We start from the raw sequence: 18,805 nt of genomic DNA on the forward strand, positions 1-18,805 counted from the left end.
GTTGAGGAGGCATTATTTGCTGGGGTTTGAGCTGTGTGCGCAATTGTCGTCTGTAACAGAAGAGAAGTTCTTGTCCAGCCAAGCAATTTAGATGTCTACATCGACTTTTCAAAGGTTGAATGATTCGACCAGACAAGTCAAACAAGCAACAAATCAGTCAGTTTTACCAACCAACGTTTACTCGCATGCCAAGGAAAATAATGGATTTGCTTGATGTTTGACTGCTCATTCATCTGCCATGTTGATTTCTTAAAACGGTTCACAATGTGAATGACTTTACCGAAAAGAAAAAAAAGCAAGGCTTTCTTATTTTTTAGCTTTGTCCCACAAATCTAATGGGATAACAAAATAACTGTGCATTGATAAGTTGAAAGGACACACGCTTACTTCGTAATTTTTAACGGTAATATGTATATGGTAAGGTGCGTGTACGTCAGGGGAGGACGGACCATCATAAGTCCATTTACCTTAAAGTTTATATTCCTATTTGGTGCTGTAGGATACGGAAGGTTCTGCTGACGGGATTCCGTGGGCCCAGTGATGAGGAGTCCTGTCAGTAACATCGCTACTGCAGCGGATGCGGTGATGGCTACATAAACCCACTGAGAGGATGAGAGGAAGGGGCGCACCGGGGTACCAGGGACAGGTCCCCCGTCTGTAGGAGCGGAAACTAAGAGAATATAAATCGTTCAAGAGAAACATCATAATATATCCGACAAATTTCCTATTTCTAGGTATGTTTTCTTTACAATTACATTGTTTGTTTGTATTGCATACCCGGTAAATCGCCTCATGGCGTAAGACATTGCCATTGGTTTTGTACTGAAGGGTACAAGCGGTTTATTTATCTAGGACAGATTTATTTGATTCGCTTACTCTCCAAGCAGAGGTTGATGGGGAAGATTGTGACCTTCGTATCATATGCCTCGTTTTCCGTCCGCAGGCCTACCCACCAACCTCTGCTTGAAGAGCATAATCCGGGGAACGCCCTTAACCGAAGCTAGCTACACCACAGTCGAGTTAGGGAGGCTATTTACAAAAGTTAAAGAAGACTAACACGCCAAAACAATTACTTTAGATTTTGAACAACCTCTACGTGGAAAATATGCGGTAAGAAGGCTAATTACACTACAAAATTCAAGATATGCTTAAGATGATGGATAATGTGCAAAATATGGGACTATAAAATTAATAGTGGGTTAAAGTTAGGGAATAGGCTAAGCTATACATAGCCAAAACTAAAATAATCGGAACTTATCCAAATTTTGTAAGTTTAAGTCATTGGTTGTTAACAATATATGTATTTGTAATTGTGTTACCTGGATTGGCACTTTCAGCTGGTTCATTCATATCCTGGTAGGCATGTTCATCATCATCTTCATCATTTGCATATACTTGTTCATCATCTTCATCATCATTTGCATACACATTTTCATCCACATCATCATTTTTAAAAATATCTTCACATACGTCAGTGTTTGTCCCAGGAGTGTGATGTACGGACACGTCCGACGGTCGCGTCTGCATGGACCGTGACTCTACAGTTGAACAAGACGCTTCTCCTCCTAGAGGTGTCTGATTGGTAGGGACGTCACTTTGCTGCATTATTATTGTCTGTAGATTCTTACCTGATGGAAGGTTGTCACTTTCAGGTTGTCCATTTGTATTCTGGTATACATGACCATCATCCACATCATCATTTTCATAAACATCTTCAGCCACGTCAGTGTTTGTCCCAGGAGTGTAATGAACGGACAGGTCCCGCGACTGAGCCTGCATGGACCGTGACTCTACAGTTCGACAAGGCGCTACTCCTCCTCGAGTTTTCTGATTGGACGAAAGATTACTTTGCTGCATCATTTTTGTCTGTAGTTTGATTCCTGATGATGTTGAGCAACAGCTGTCTGGACAAATCCTAATTTACATCTATCAAAAGTCTCCGTCACTGGTGCCTGCTTGTGCTTCCTGAAAACATTTGAAGCTTCGAAGGAGTAGCCTGTATTTACACAAGCTCTCGGCCGGAGGTTACTGGGGGATGGCGGTTACACGACCGGCTGGCCACTAGGAGCGCGATTCGTCAGGCTATTCGAAGGAGATGCTTCACCTTCTAACAAGCGACTATTGGTAAAAGCTATGCCCTCCTTAACCGTTCCAAAAAGTTTCTAAAATGTGGTTTGCTTTAGGATGGAGACTCTTACCTCTTCGAAGAACCTTAGATGGTTGTCGATGGGCGTCTTAGTACTACGACACTAATCCGTTCCATGTACCCTGTATTACATTGAAGTCTTGCCGTTCTAGGCCCCTTCTGTCCCGGAAGGCTGGTTAAGTTCTCCAGTTTTCTTTTCCAACGGGTGTCTACAACTCAGTAGGCTAGTCACTCACTGGCTATGTTGATAGCTACAGGATCTGTTCTGAAGGGTGTTGAGGAGCGGGTGGATAAGCGTCCCGTTCAAAACGACGACGAAAAGAAGTGTGGTGGTGATTTTGTTGATATGCTGTAAAAACTGGTATCTGTAACAGCTCTAAACTAATTGTCTAGACCTTACACAAGAAAATAGGTCAGCTTTTCAGTCAGAAATTATTGGAACCAGGCTCTTTTCAATTTTGAATTAATTCTCAATCGAGATTGATAATCCGTGCCTCTTACCTCTCAGACCAATTCGTGATCAAACTTTGAAAAAAATCTATTTCAACGTATTTGTTGATGAGCCGGTCAAATCAAAAGTACGGGAGAAACGGATTTCTACCAGCCAGGGATCAGCAGGGTCGACTACATTGATACCAATGCCACCTGTCAATCAAAATCAAAGAAGGACAAATTATCCTTACAATGTGTTTATATCCAAAATGTTTCGATGTATTTACAGCTAAGCCGTAGAGGTGGTCATAGAATGTTTTACCTTTATGTTTATAAACATCTTCCATATTGATGTAGTGACACTTGGGGGATCAAGAATTGGAGAGAGCAAAAAGCAAATGTTGTGTATCAAGCTTTCTTGACATTCTTTTCTTGTGTCTTAAGTGCTATGGGGTCTCAGACTTAACGCTTTCCTTCCTATTTTTGAACCTGTTTAAGGCTGCAGTATGGTCATGATGAGCACTATGCGCACAATACATGTGCAATTTGTTTATCTGTCTGCAAGGTAGAGAAGCACAATAGTTTGATCACCAACACTTACAAATTGATATGCATATACATACTTGTAGTGTTACAACTGAATGCTATCCCATCTCAACTACAGCATTTCAAAAGAACAAAAACTGAATAAAATGGAGGTGATCTGTTTCATAGTTTGCATACTAAATCCTCATTATTGGAGAACGAATGATTAACAGTTCCAACATTTACATGGTGTACGTAAATAAAAGAATAAATCCTTTTGGTCGTTTTCAGAAATGACCCTTGTTTTTGTGTCAACTGCATTAATCTACTTAGAGCAATGGTGGATGTATTATCCAGATATGCATTACTGTAATTGGCATAACTCAGTTAATACATTCATATATTTTACTGTTATATGTTTACAATTCGGCAATTAGCCAGTACAGTTTAAGTACTTCGCCTTGTACTAAAGTGAGTGACCTACATGTACCACATACCTCTTTCACATCTCTTAGAAAATAAACATTCTAAACTTTTGAGGTGATAATGACCATACACATATTAACATTTTTTTTCTTTTTAAACTTGACTAAGTGACATCGTCATCAGGGACTTTTACAGCTTCCTCTTAAATCAGTTTTGACATTCCTTTTGCTGTTGAATTGTTGAAAATTAATTCAAATTATTTATTTATTCAAATTCACAGATTGCGTACAATCTGAGGGGAGCCGGCAACAGGAATCTAGTTCCTCTACGAGGCCGACTCCCCCAGAAGATTTACAAAGTTGAGATAAAAACAAGAAATGAAAGACATCAAATACTGAAAGAAGTACATTAAAAAAATGAGAGTAATAAGGTCAAATGATAAGGAAAACAGGGTAAACGGTTAAGCTATGTCACTATGCAAGATGAGCAACGACAAGTGGTCGTCCAAGTACATAAGTTATCAACAGAAAATGTGTCACTTAATCGGGATCTATAATATGATATCAAGAGTTTTTTAACGGACTGTAGAGTGAGGTTTGAGTACATATGTTGGCGAATGTCTAGTGGTAAATTGTTCCAGATGACGGCAATACGACTAAAGTAAGAGAATGAGAATGATTCAGTTTTACATGGCCGTGGTACAAGTTGGAATTGGTCTGTAGAGCGAAGTGATCTAGTAGGTCTGGATACATTGAGGACATGAGAAATGTTGGTACAGTACACGTTGCGGAAACATTTGAAAAGAAATAAGATATCAAAAAGTTCTCGTCTGTAACACAATGGTAGAAGGTTGGTATGGGTTAATCTGTCCTTATAGATAAGTTCGTAATCATTACAGATGTACTTGGTAGCACGTCTTTGAACACCTTCTACTTTGCGCTGATACAATCTTGTATGCGGTGCCCATACCTGAGAACAGTAGTCTAAATGTGGTATCACCAGTGATCGATACAAATTGAGTTTAACAGTAAATGGGGCATTAAAGCCTACTGATCTCTTGATCATTGCAAGTCTTGAGTTACATGTTGATATCTTCTTAAGTACATGAGAATTCCAGGATAAGTTATGTTGTACATGAACTCCTAAGTCATTATAACTATCTTGTCGACTGAGTACAGAATCTGACATGCTATAAGGGTATTCAACAGGTGAAGTTTTACGTGTCATACTAACAACTGAACACTTAGATGGATGAAATACCATCTCCCAGGTTTTCCCCCAAGCCACAAGACGATCTAAGTCGGACTGAAATTTAAAACAATCAAAAATCGAGGTAATTCTTCTAAAACATTTAGCGTCATCTGCAAACATGGCCATTTTACCAAATTCAACACAGTCAGGTAAATCATTAACGAATAATAAAAACAAGAATGGCCCTAAAATGGATCCCTGGGGGACACCTGACAACACAGGTAAGTAATCAGACATTTCGCCTTCTATGACAGTTCTTTGAAAACGTTCTGAAAGATAGTCGTTAAATAAAGCAAGTAGTTGTCTGGAGAACCCAAAAGATTTCAATTTGTGTACTAGGAGTTTATGAGAGACACTGTCAAATGCTTTGCAAAAATCCAAGAATATTACGTCAACTTGCCCAGATTTATCCAGTACTTCACCTATTTCCTCGTAAACTTCTAAAAGTTGGGTGGTAGTGGATTTTCCCTTGACGAAACCATGTTGAAGGGGATAAAGAGTGTTTGACAATAATGGATAAAGAGAGTTGAAAATACATCTTTCGAAAACTTTGCTTGTGATACATAATAACGACACAGGTCTGTAATTAGATACGGCACTCTTATCACCCTTCTTAAAAACAGGAGTAATATTAGCTTTTTTCCACATACTCGGAATTTTTGCATTGCTCACACATAATTGAAACAGTTTTTCCAATGATGGTGCTAATTGGGCTGCACACTTGTTTAATACCATCGCTGGGAGATCGTCCGGCCCTGTGGCCTTTGTAACTTCCAGGTTTTTGAGAATAGATTCAATGGTGCTGACAGAAAATGTAACTGAAGAGATTTTTGGCACACTAGAAGTATCAATCAAGTCGGGCAACGGGGTTTCCCCATCGGTACAGTTAAAAACAGAGTAAAAGAAGTTATTGAACAATTCTGCCTTCTCCTGAGCAGACTCAGCAGACTCATCCTGAAGTTTCATTCTGTCTGGTAGATTTTTAGACTTTGTCTTAGAGTGGAAGAAGGACCAAAATCTTTTAGGGTTACTCAGTACGATGTCTCCCAGATTAATCAAATGATTTACATATTTAGCATTTAACATTTTCTTCAATTTGTTGCGGAGACGTCTGAACTTGGCCCAGTGATTTGGTTTGTCTGTTCGTTTGGCTTTAGCCCAGGCAGTGCGTTTATATATCATAAACTCATTTTCTAACCAATGAGAATTCCCTTCAACAGATGCTCAATCGTGCATATGGTTTAGACGTAACCTAATTCTAGGTTTGTTCAAAAGTCGAATCGAATTGAGCCGAGCCGGATTGAAATCCGTTGCAATTTTTGTGGCATTTTAGTGCATTTTATCATTAAATGTAAGGAAAAGGTTAAAAGTAAAAGTCAGAGGAAAACCTTCCGGATATAAAACTGGTGAAGGAGTGCTAGTGCTTTTCTCATTAGTATGTAGTGTAAATAGTTACAGTGTTATCCCTTTCATTAGTCACTACCAGCTGCCCTCCTAGTCCCACGGCGATAGGACCTACCATCCTCAGCCCAGTCACCACATGGCGAACAAAACTTCCACGACTTGTGAACATAGACACCCAACCTTTTTCACCCATGCTACCACGATCTGCTACCAAGATATGACCAGAATAGTCTGTACAGATATCTTGGGGATATGTCACTCTACCATTACCGTTGCCATGGCCCCCAAACAGAAGATGTCCTGTCTGGCTATAGATGTGAACCATGTTATTTTTGGTCGTAACAATATTTCCCTCCCTGTTTACGACAAGGGATAATTCACATGAAATATCTGGAATATTAAGTGTCCTTACTAACTGGCCATTTGGATGAAATATGTTAAGCTCACAACTAGCCCTGCCATACTTTCCGACAAGAATGTGGTTACTTTGTACATCTATGGCAATGGCACGGAGATTTTGGCTGTTTTGGACCGGAAACTTGGCCAAAGCTCGACCATCCCTGTTGTATTGTACAACGTAAGAGCTACCGAATGGTACCTTCCCCACTACCCACAGGTTATCATTGCCGTCAATTGAAATGTCTGATGGAAACATGGTGCTACCCGCTTTTCCGGGCACAGCTGTCAAGAAATTATGAACGTGAACACCCTTCATGTTGAAAACTTGTACTCGACAGTTACCATAATCAGCTACGAATATCTCGTTTCCAGAAGACACAACAACTCCACTTAGGTGAGCAAACTGTCCCAGTTGTGATCCTCGCCCTCCAAACGTGATGACGCGACCATTTCCATCATCTTCTGTTGTCTCTACAATGATAAAACAACAACAACATAGACACCATCAGTACAGATGACGATAGAACTTGTGCAAAAAGGCGGGACTCCTTTAACGCCTTTTATGCAAATGACGAAGTCCATCTAATCGATACATGTTTTAAGAAAATATTCTAATGACTTTTCGTCACTTAATTTTGATAAACAAGTCTGAAGTGGAACCGTTTGTGTTTATTTATAATTTCAACGTCTGTGATGTTTGTTTATTTACCTTCCTTGTACATAGAGGTGTGTACGTCCTTATTCAGAGTTGTGGTAGGTTTAACAGCTCTCGTCTTGGTTGTGTAGCTGTATGTGGCGGTTGATAAAACCTGTCAAAAAGAACAAAGAAAACGGGTATTCACTGTAAGTTTTCTGTAATTTTCTATTATGTTTGTCAAGCTATTCGAGTCAGAATTTATTTTTTCGCTACAAAGCCCATTTGATATGCATGTTCCAAATAATAAGAAGAATCAAAGTAACAATTTGAGATTTAGAAAGTGGCTGTCGAATACCATGTTTTACAAAACTGGCGATAAAGTCATGAAGGATCGTCCTCCAAATACAGCTATGGTATTATTATTGAACACAGTATGTTCATTTTTCTATCAGTATGCTTCAGTTGCGGGTTTTTGACCATTGACGATTTTATTTAGGTTCTTACAAAAGTGTGCAGACATTCCTTGGCGTTAACAAATATACTCACATTACTGGTAGGTGCCGACACAAAAGTGTCCGCTATAGTTGTGGAGGTATCATATGTCGGGGTTTTACCTGTGTGCGCAATTGTCGTCTGTAACAGAAGCCGATACATTTTTGTTAGATTTCACAACAGGCCAAGCAACTCAGATGTTTGATGCACTTCCAAAGGCCGAACTAGTCGTCCAGACGAGTCAAAGAAGCAACACATCAATCGATTTGCTGGTCAAGTCAGTAGACGTTGGTTAGTTTCTACTAACATTTGCTATGATCGTTTTACCAACTAACCTACGAACCAACCAGCCAACGCCTACTCACATGGCAAGCAAAGTGATCGATCTGTTGCTTGTTTGTCTTGTCTGCACCACTCATTCATTGGCCATGTTCATTTCTGAGAACAGTTGGCAATTGCCAGTGTTAACGAAAAGAAAACAAAGGCCTTCATGTTTTTGCTGTATATGTATGGCAAACCTTCAGGTAAGTAAAATATGTGCATACACATTTGTTTAATACATATATAGTGTTGGGTATGCCAGAGAAGAACAAACTATCATAAAGCCATTTACCTTGATAATGCTATCTGGTGCTGTAGGATACGGAAGGTTCTGCTGACGGGATTCCGTGGGCCCAGTGATGAGGAGTCCTGTCAGTAACATCGCTACTGCAGCGGATGCGGTGATGGCTACACAAACCCACTGAGAGGACGAGAGGAAGGGGCGCACCGGGGCACCAGGGACAGGTCCCCCGTCTGTAGCAACCAAGACTAAGAGAAACTAAGTCTGTTAGAATCATCTAAGATAGCAGACGTTTTTCCATCACTTTGATTGTATTATATACTGGTAAACCGCCTCATGGCGCAACACACCAGGTTTGTACTAAAGAGTACAAGATGCATATCCAGGACAAATGTATAAGATTCACTCACATCAGCTAGGACCCCTTCTCTTTTCGATAGGTGTGATGGGTTCTTTAACGTGCTTTCGTAACATGGGAGCCCAAGTTCTCATTTATTTGCAATAATTGTAATTGGCTTACCTGGAGGAGGGTTGGTACTTTCAGCTGATCCATCTAAATCCAGGTATTCATGTTCATCAGCATCTTCATCATCATTTGCATACACAGTTTCATCCGCATCATCATTTTCATAAACATCTTCAGCCACGTCAGAATCTGTCCAAGGCGTGTGGTCTATAGTAACTGTTGGACAAGACGCTACTCCTCCTCGAGTTGTTTCTTTGGTGTGGACGTTACTTTGCTGCATCGTTATTGTCTGTGGATTCTTACCTGATGAAAGGTTGTCACTTTTTGTTTGTCCATTTGTATTCTGGTATACATGACCATCATCATCATCCACATCATCATTTTCATAAACATTTTCAGCCACGTCAGTATCTGTTCCATGTGTGTGATGAACGGATACGTCCGACGGCCGAGTCTGCATGGACCGTGGCTCTACAGTTGAACAAGACGCTACTATTCCTCGAGTTGTCTGATTGGTAGGGACGTGGCTTTGCTGCGTCGTTTTTGTCTGTAGATTCTTACCTGGTGGATGGTCGTCACTTTTACTTTGTCCATTTGTATTCTGGTATACATGACCATCATCACCATCCACATTATCATTTTCATAAACACCTTCATCCACGTCAGTGTCTGTCCCAGGAGTGTGATGAACGGAGATGTCCGACGGCCGAGTCTGCATGGACCGTGACTCAACAGTTGAACAAGACGCTACTCCTCCTAGAGGTGTCTGATTGGTGTAGAGGTTACTTTGCTGCATCATTTTTGTCTGTAGTTTGATTCCTGATGGTGTGGAGCAACAGCCGTCTGGACCGATCCTGATTTGTATCTTCTAAAACATCTCCTGCACTGGTGCCTGTTTGTGCTTCCAGAATACTTTTGAAGCTTCGAAATGCCTAACCTTCTGACAAGCGACTATTGGTTAAAGTTGTGTCCTCCCTAACCATTCCAAAAAGTAAAAAAAAAAATTGGTTTCCTTTAGAATCTTAGATTGTTGGCGATGGGCGTCTTAAATGTAGTACTACGATACTAACCCGTTCCACCTGCACTGTATAACATTTAAGTCTTGCTGTTCTTGGCTCCTTCTGTCCCGGAAGGCTGGTTAAGTTCTCCAGTTTTCTTTCTAACGGGTGTCTACAACTCAGTAGGCTAATCACTGGTTATGTTGATAGCTACAGGATCTGTTCTGAAGGGTGTGGAGGAGCGGGTGGACAAGCGTCCAATTCAAAACGAAGACGAAAAGAAGTGCGGTGGCGATTTTGTTGATATGCTGTAAAAACTGGTGTCTGCAACAGCTCTAAACTAACTGTCTAGACCTTACACAAGAAAATAGGTCAGCTTTTCCGTCAGAAATTATTGGAACCAGGCTTTTTTCAATTTTTGAATTAATTCTTAGTCGAGATTGATCATCCGTGCCTCTTGCTTCTCAGACTAATTCGTGATGAAACTTTAAAAAAAAAAAATCAACTTATTTGTGGATGAGCCGGTCAAATCAAAAGTACGAGAGAAACGGATTTTTACCAGCCAGGGATCAGCAGGGGGAATACATTGATACCAATGCCACCTGTCAATCAAAATCAAACAATAACAAATTATCCTTGTCATGTGCTTATTGTTTCCAAAATGTTTCCATGTATTTACAGCTAAGCCGTAGAGGTGGTCATAGAATATTTTGACTTGATGTATATAAATATTTTCCATATTGATGGACTAGTGAGATAAGGGGGACCAGGAAGTGCAAAAAGCCAATCTTGCGTATTAAGCTTTCTAAACTTTCTTTTCTTGCGTCTTACGTGCTGTGGGCTTTCAGACTTAACACTTTCATTCCTATCTTTAAACCTTCTCAAGGCTGCAGTATAATGAGCACTATGAGCACAATACATGTACAAGAATTTTTTAATCTATCTGCAAGGTAGAGAAGCACAATAGTTTGAACACTGACAACATACGCATAAATGTAGTGTTACAGCTGAACACAGTCCCATCTCAACTATAGCATTTCGAAAGAAAAAAATTATTGAATATACTGGTGATCTGTTTTATAGTTTGCAAACAGAATCCTCATTACTGGAGCACAAATGATTAACTGTTCCAACTTTTAACATGGTGACCGTAAATGAAATAATAAATTCTATAGGTCAAATTCAGAGACGTCCCTTGTTTTTGTGTTAACTACATTAATCTACTCAGAGCAATTGTGTATGTTTTATCTGGATATGCAGTATCATTAATTGATATAACTCAATTAATACATTCATATCTTTTACTGTTATATGTTTACAGTTCGGCAACGACCCAGTACAGTTTAAGTACTTGTACTTCGCCTTGTACCAAAGTGATTGACCTACATGTAGCACATACCTCTTTCAAACCTCTTACAAAATAAACATTCTATAATTTGATGGTGGTAGTGACCATACACATTTTAACTCTATATTAGGCCATGTTTATTTGATTATATGGATGACATCCTCTGGGGACCCCAAAACTGATGCGAGCATGTGAATAAAAAAAAGGTTTGGCCACAAAAAAAATTGCCTTCATTGTAAAATTAATCTATGTGGTCAGGAAGGTTGAACAGAACTTAACACGCCAAGTATGGTATACCAAAATACAGATTATTCATTTTTATTCTTTCAAAACTTCTTCTTTGACTTTGGCATTGACTGGTATTCTACGACATTAGTTTTTTTAAATATGTGTTCGCAACTTACAGCATGTATTTTCTCATTTTGCAGCTGCTTGTTATGATTTACAGCATGGCCGAAAACTTGTGTGTGTGAAAATGGACAAAAACTGATGCGCGCGTGGTTGTCATCTATATCATCAAATCTACATGGCCTTCCTTATCCTAATGATTCGACTAAGTCTTTAAAACTGGAGTCCTAATCGACGTCATCATCTGGGACTTTTTCGTACACCTCTTCTTCCTCCTCCGCTGGCTTATCTTCCGTTGGTTTGTTGTCGTTTGCGTTTGGCACCCACAGCCCCGAATCTACACACCGCTTCATGTGGTATCTATGGGGAAACAAATGAATCTCTTAAAACTGGGAAGAATAAAAAGGAAGATTTCCTTTAATGTTCTTGATCCTGTAGCTGTTGTGGAAACTGAAAGGGCTAAACAGAAAGGGCTTTAGAGTCAATTTTCGTTGAAATGAAAAATTAAATTGACCAACACCGGTGGTTTCCATGAAGCAGAGTGTAGATTCCAGGCTAGTGCTGCTAGCAAAGCCGTTAGAATCCTTGATCAACATCTAGAAGATGTAGAGTGAACTACGTTTCTTAGTATCAACACTTCTTCTACACCATTTCTCTCCACCAAAACTACCCATGAAAATAGGTTGGTGGAAGTACACATTCTGCTGTCATGGAAACCACCGCCAGTCACTACTGTATGCGACACTGCCATCCCTGCGGCTTATCGTCTTCTGGGCTGTCTTCTTCCCCCGGTTCGCTGTCGGACTCCCTGTCTTCTGTCGCTTTTCTCCGCCGTAAGACTGTGTCGGGGTTTTCGTCGGCTTCCTTGGTGGGAAACCTGTGTTCTGTGGGAGATGACGTTGTTGTGTCCTGTGGGACCCAGAGCCCCGCCTTGATGCACCTGTCAATGTGATGTCTTGGGAACAAAATTATCCAAAATCAGTACAAGAAACATACCATTTTTATTACGGTGACTGGATTTACCAAAAATTTAAATGAGTACATCAAGTGGCTACCCAAGTGTGGATTTAGATGTACTCCAACTTAGCAATTTCCCTGTATCTCAACTGGTTCCAATTAATTGATAACTGGGAGACCCTTGGAAGGGCATCTCTGTTGGGGCTGCACCTGTCTTTCTAAAAGGGATGTAAAATCCTGTGTTCGAATAGGTGCCTGAAACATGTTACAGGGGAAGTGCTAGCAACCCCTCCCTGTAAGAAACAGCAAAGAAACTTGCTGACCTAGATGCCACTAGGTTCTACAAGGTGAACCACCACCACAACAATGACTACATCTTTAGATTTAGCATGAAAGTTCATCTGTGTTGGTAGAATTCATTATTAACTAAGATTAAACTTTTCATCCAACGCTGTAAAGGAATTGGGACTGATCCAAATTTTCCCCTTGAACAGAGACGGGGGGCGACACAAGTTATCTGGCATGTATGACCCGCTACTATGGTCATGTGTCTCTGATGTCACGTTCCAGAAGTAAACGGGTCCATTCCGTGAACAAGGTTCACCCGAAAATTTGGGTAAGTCCCAATTCCTTTACAGTGTTGGAGAAAAAGTTTAATCTTAATTAATGCATCTTTAGATGGTTACCAAAGAAGGTACATACCTGGCATCCTCCTCAGGTAGTTCAGTGATGGCCTGCTGTAACATGGGGATGTTCTGTTTCTCAAAACAGTCCTTCAGCACCTGGGGAAAAGGGATACAAATTAACATCACATATCTGAGGTTATATAAACCCTCTGTGTCTCGCAAAAGTCTAAAACGGACCTTAAATCAGTAAGAAAATGTCTTTGAAAGATAACTACCTGCGGAAGAGATTCAAAGACTTCGACGGGATCCAGCCCCCCTGGTCCAAGTCTCTTCTGTCTCTCCTCCTGTGTAGAAAGAAGATATCATGGACAAGGTAAGTTTTTCAACTTTAGAAGTTAGAATGTTTCTTCCACCATCTTACAGACCTTTGTTAAACCATCAAAAATTGTCATAGATCTTTGTATATCTCACCATTTTAGTACAATTGTACTAATTTATAGGTGCAAAATATAAACATATCACATACATGTAGGGTTGACTGTAATGCTTAAAATACTCTAAAAAAGAGCATAAAAGATTTCATACTACACCTCTTCTGCCTCCTTCATTGCTCTCTCGATGCGTGCCTCTGCACGGCCTCTGACTCTGACTTTGAAGGACTCAAGCTCATCGGTGAAAGCATCTGTGTACTGCTTGTCTGCTGTTTTGATTCTATACAAGGAAAAAAACAACATCAAATCAAAAATAAAGTCAAACCTGTACAAGTGACCACCTCTATATTAGAACTACCTGGCAGTTGTGGTCACTTTTTGGTGGTCCCTTAAATAATCTTTCCCATTCACACAAGCATTAAGAATCCTGTCTTTAGTGACCACCTGTCCACATAGATCAAATTCTATCAGTGGTTTTCTTGGGCAGTTTTGACTATAAAGCACTTCCTGAAAATAGCCCCCAAATAGACTCATATGTATCTATATTTTGTGATCTGATTAATGATTTTGAAAGCTTTTGATTCTGTGGATCAATAATTTGAAATAGGGTAAAATGAGGACATATTGTTTGTAATAAATCACACCTAAGGTGCCCTGGTACCAGGCTATACAAAAGCCCTACCTTGAGAAGAACGGCTTGACACATGCCCTGGGGTCTGCGTCCAGGCTCTTGGCTAACTCCAGGATGTACTGCATGATGATGGTCTGGTGGGCAACTTGCTCCATCAGGCCAGTTTTCTGATGGGATGGGGTGGTATTAATGTTTGGTACCATCAATCTGAGTTAAGATGTTTATACTAGTAGCATAAGCCTATCGTTTGTATAGGTTTTAGATTCATCCACAACTTCTTGAGTTATGCTGTCCACATACCACTGTCAGTCAGTCTTAATTACTGTACTTCCCAACAAACATACACACAAAAAAACACCTTCTCGGCGAAGGTAATGGGGCACTATCAGCTTCACCCCTGGGGCATCGCCAAAAACAATCATCCTCCACCTGCAGGTTGATACACCAGATGGCCAGGTAACACTCCATTTTCTCCCTCCCGGGAAAGTAAATCACCGCAAACTTAAATGCATTTACACTAAGGCGCTATCACCCTCACCTCTGAGGCTTTGCCAAAAAAGGTCATTATAATTCTTACCTCCTCCACCTGTAGGTTGATACACTAGATGGCCAGGTAACTAGTGGTGCGTACCTAAACCCGAGTTTAGGTTTAGGGTTGTACTCGAGTCCAGAGGTTTAGGTTTAGGTTCAGGTTCGGACTTGAAAGTCCGGACTTGAACCAGTGGAATATGTGTGCTACGGATTTTTTTTCCTGTTTCATGTAAAATTGCATATTGGCATATATTTTACATTCAATTTGAAAACTATAATATGCGGAATTATATACAGTCAGTAATTAATGCAGACGTTCAGTTATAAACAAAAAACAGCAATGTTTTCATATTTTTCCAGGGCAAATTTCATGATCTAAGGAAGCTTTAAGATGGTTTAAATCAAAAAGGAGTGTAAAAGTGAGAGATTTTTTTTTCAAGTCCTGACTTGTTTCCAGATGTTTAGGTTTTTTTGGACTTGAACCTAAAGGTTAGGAACAGTTCCGGAACAGGTCCGGGGTTTAGGTATGCACCACTACAGGTAACACTCCACCCCTGAGGCGCTGCCAAGAAAAGTCATCATCCTCACCTCCTCCACCTGTAGGTTGATACACCAGATGGCCAGGTAGTTGGCACACTCGTCACATACCAGCTCCGGGTGGTCCGTAAGGAACTGCATGGAGTCGTCATACTTCTTAAACATCCCAAACTTCTTACACAGCTTCTCGTTCTTCTCCACAAACGTTCTCTGCATCTCCTCCTTCTCCTCCTCTGTCGCGTCCGTCTTCTTGGCAGGTTTCTTATTGATGACCTGGGATAAGAAAAGTTGTTAGCATGCATTGCTACTTCCATCTAATCATCTACATAGTCATCTCTACCATCTAAAAGGTAGCTAAAGGTAGTGCAATAGCCTTTTTGAGACCATAAGGGCAGTGGGTTGTTATCCACTATGTCTAGGGCATGGGATTTTAAGACGGAGTCCATCCCTCTCCTTCAACCGCCTTTTAAGTCAGGTGCTCATTTTTAAACTGGATGGAGTGAGGAAAGTAGTCAAAGTGCCTTTCCCAAGGGCACAACATCAATGGCATGTAAGGGGATTCGAACCCAGGACCTCTGGGTTTGGGGCCAAATGCTAAAACCATTATGCCACCATGACACCACCACGACTCTACTCTCTTCCCAAAAGACTACCTAAAGATCAAGTATGAGATGCTTTCTTGGAAAAGCAGAAAGCTACATTCTGCAATGAATTTACATTTATTTGAAATCGATAAAAATAAATGTCTTTGGGGTTTAGCATATCATACAAAAATTCTTTGAGATGTTTGCTGTTATTGTCAAAGTGGACAGTATGTACAGAGGTACAAAGTAAATGTGAAAATAACTCACTGTTTTCTCCCACTTGTCTTTACTGAGGGTGTCAACATTCCAGGGTGTCAGCTGCAATAAAAAAAACAATAACCAAAAAAATTATTCATACATACAAGTTTGATAAATCTACATATTCACAATCTGTTCAGTTATGACAAGCAATTAAGCTGCTTCAATAACACAATATTCAAACCAGCAATTTTCTAAAGCATTACAAAAAATTCAAATTTTCTAGGGCATTGATACTTAAAAAAGGTTAACACACTTCTTCTGATATGTAACAATGAAGACACTCCACCTTCTCCTTCTTGGAGAGTTCCTCCTCCTTCTGTTTCCACTCCTTCTCTTGTTTCTGTAGCTCACTCATCTCCATCTGTAGCTTCATCACCTGAGCTTCAACCTCCTGTACAAAACACACCGAGGACAGCAAGGGATGGAAAATTAAAACATTAGCTAACAAATACATCTACAAGATGTCCCCATCTCATCAGAAAGTATTATAGTTTTTCTTGGAAAACAAGATTGTGAAGGCAATGCAAGGGAGCTGGGTGATGTGAAAATAGAGCAGAATAAATGTTGTACTTCAGATGGTATTTCTGTATGGTTTCTTACTTCTTTTGTCTCTGCTTCTGCACAAGCTGACAGACCTTCCAACTTCTTTCTGGCATCTTCTAGCTTCCTTTTGGTACTAGAAGGGGTACAGAAATGAACAACATGAAAATCAATTTCACTATGACTATAAATTTGCAACAAAATACAATGAATAAGTCAGTTAACTGTGCATGCCCAAAGTCAAAGGTGAAGGCCTCTAGATCGTTAACAGTTCTTACCTAGACCAAGGAGGCTTTCTCTTTTAAACCTCCTTGTCTAGACCATACTTGATACATGTCCAGATGTGTTTTGTCCATGTCTCAACTTTGACATATTATTGCTCACAATGCATCGCACAGTTCAAACCATGAACCAGCTTATAGAAACAAAACACACAAAAATTCCATGCAAATACAATATTTGTTAGAGCAATTGTTACCAAATGTTGCAACTACTGTATCATGTTATGTTAAGTATCTTATTTATGAGATTTGCTTCAGACTCAAAGGCCCATACACACATATGCAAATCTAAAAGCAACAACGATGATACCTACAGTACACGTATCTACAAAATTCGTCACAAATTACAAATATACAATAACTACTTAAAAGCCACACTATGAAGTGGCCTCTAGCGGGCTGCACACAAGGTGGCAATATTGACGCCAAAACTGGCTGGAAGAGAAGGCTTCCGATTGCAGCAAACGTCTGGTGACGTCATTCCCAGACGCCAAGAGGCGAGCCGCAAACGAATGTAGCATAAGGACTAGTGACTTACTCCAGCGAACCCCGTTCAAAGTCCTGTCTCTCCTTCTTCTGTTCCTCCATGCGGTCCACCCTGGCCTGGTGACGCCATCTGAACAGACTCTGGGTGTCCACGTTAGGGTGGGTCTCATCCTCGTCGTCTGACACCTGAGGAGAAAACCAAACCCACAATAATGAACAACAACTTTCTGTAGCAAAGCCACATTGTACCATCAGCTGTCACCATTCTCAGTTGGAGTACTCAATAAACCACTCATCATGTAACCAACTAAATTTTGATAAACTGTAAATGCATTTAAGTTCGCGTGGTTTTCATTTTGCGCTATGGCAAAAATGTAGTGTTCGCGGTGGTTTTAAGTTCACGACAGTGCTTTAGTCACATACTGCGAGGTTTTCATTTTGCGCTATGGCGAAAATGGAGTGTTTGCAGTGGCTTTAAGTTCACGACAGCGCTTTAGTCACATACTGCGACCGTAGTGGACAAAAATGTTCTCGGTGAAACGGTCCCGCGAAAACTGCGAACATAAAACCACCGCAAACATTTCTGCATTTACAGTCGTGCTGCCTGTCAGTTGTGACATATGGCAAAACACAAGGATAGAAGACATTGTGATATGATGATAAACTTAGCTGGATTTTCAATGTCTGATAATCCAGGTTACAAGGTCAAGGGTTCTAATCTCACTCAGCCCAGGCGAGGACATGATTCTATATTTTAGACTTATGTCCTTGGCCTAAGTAAGTAACCAACAGAGTTTAGAAACCCGAGGATATCTAACGTTAACCTCCTTGTGAAACCTGATAACGCATGTAAATCATGCACATGAATAGATGTTCATTTCTTTCTTTTTGTAGCCTTTGCGTTTATGTCTTTGTTTCAACTACAACTTAGTACAAGTAATAACCAATAGGTATCCCCCTTCGCAAAACCTTGTAGCATGCCCCTCTGTAGTACCCTGATAAGTGCGCAACAGCAGATCTCTGAAAAATGAGGAAGTTTCGAGAAAAAAGATTTTCAAGAACAAGAAGACAAGGTGTGAAAACAACAGCCAAGTTCGTGCTGTTTTTACGGAATGACGGCGATCCAACCGTCATCAATCGAGTACTTCTTATTCTCAAACATCTTAAGTATCCTCTAAGATAGTTTTGAGAAAAAAAAATGTCATTCGTAGACAAAGGAAAAGGCCCTACCTCAATGTGATCCCATCGACTGTAATCCAGAGGTCTCGCCATCATGAAAATGTAAATGAAGTTTTTTTCTCGCGTGAAGATGTGAGAAAAGACGAGAGCTCGTACGAGTTGTACATTAAAGAAAAAAGGGGAGTTTCCTTATATCTTAAAAAGTCATTAAATATCATTAGTTATTCATTTTGTAAAATTATATGAAAATACATGACTTTAAACTAAAAAGTACACGGAAAATAGTATTATCTAATTTAAATGCCAAAAATATATTGTTTACAATGA

At 40.1% G+C, this 18,805-nt stretch overlaps 1 protein-coding gene and 1 long non-coding RNA gene across 3 annotated transcripts; both read right to left on the minus strand.

Annotated features, from left to right (window-relative positions):
- Positions 1-5,957: 5,957 nt before the first annotated feature.
- Positions 5,958-7,855, minus strand: LOC136421869 (uncharacterized). Its single transcript, XR_010753528.1, has 3 exons — positions 7,767-7,855; positions 7,293-7,392; positions 5,958-7,054 (listed from the first exon to the last, which is right to left on the minus strand). It is a non-coding gene; the product is annotated as an uncharacterized lncRNA (long non-coding RNA).
- Positions 7,856-10,654: 2,799 nt separating this feature from the next.
- LOC136421641 (hsp90 co-chaperone Cdc37-like) lies at positions 10,655-18,634 on the minus strand. Of its 2 annotated transcripts, none has more exons than XM_066409107.1 (11): positions 18,530-18,634; positions 17,352-17,485; positions 16,593-16,668; positions 16,279-16,383; positions 15,999-16,049; positions 15,199-15,420; positions 14,131-14,246; positions 13,608-13,728; positions 13,293-13,361; positions 13,094-13,173; positions 10,655-11,794 (listed from the first exon to the last, which is right to left on the minus strand). In XM_066409107.1, the coding sequence occupies exons 1-11, from the start codon at positions 18,572-18,574 to the stop codon at positions 11,662-11,664; spliced, it is 1,152 nt and encodes a 383-aa protein (XP_066265204.1). In that variant the 5' UTR covers positions 18,575-18,634; the 3' UTR covers positions 10,655-11,661. The 2 variants fall into 2 exon arrangements, with proteins under 2 accessions (XP_066265204.1, XP_066265203.1); XM_066409106.1 differs by lacking the exon at positions 10,655-11,794 and adding an exon at positions 11,805-12,389.
- Between the last annotated feature and the right edge of the window lie 171 nt (positions 18,635-18,805).

The sequence above is a fragment of the Branchiostoma lanceolatum genome, chromosome 16 (assembly GCF_035083965.1).
Source record: "Branchiostoma lanceolatum isolate klBraLanc5 chromosome 16, klBraLanc5.hap2, whole genome shotgun sequence".
Lineage (NCBI taxonomy): Eukaryota > Metazoa > Chordata > Leptocardii > Amphioxiformes > Branchiostomatidae > Branchiostoma > Branchiostoma lanceolatum.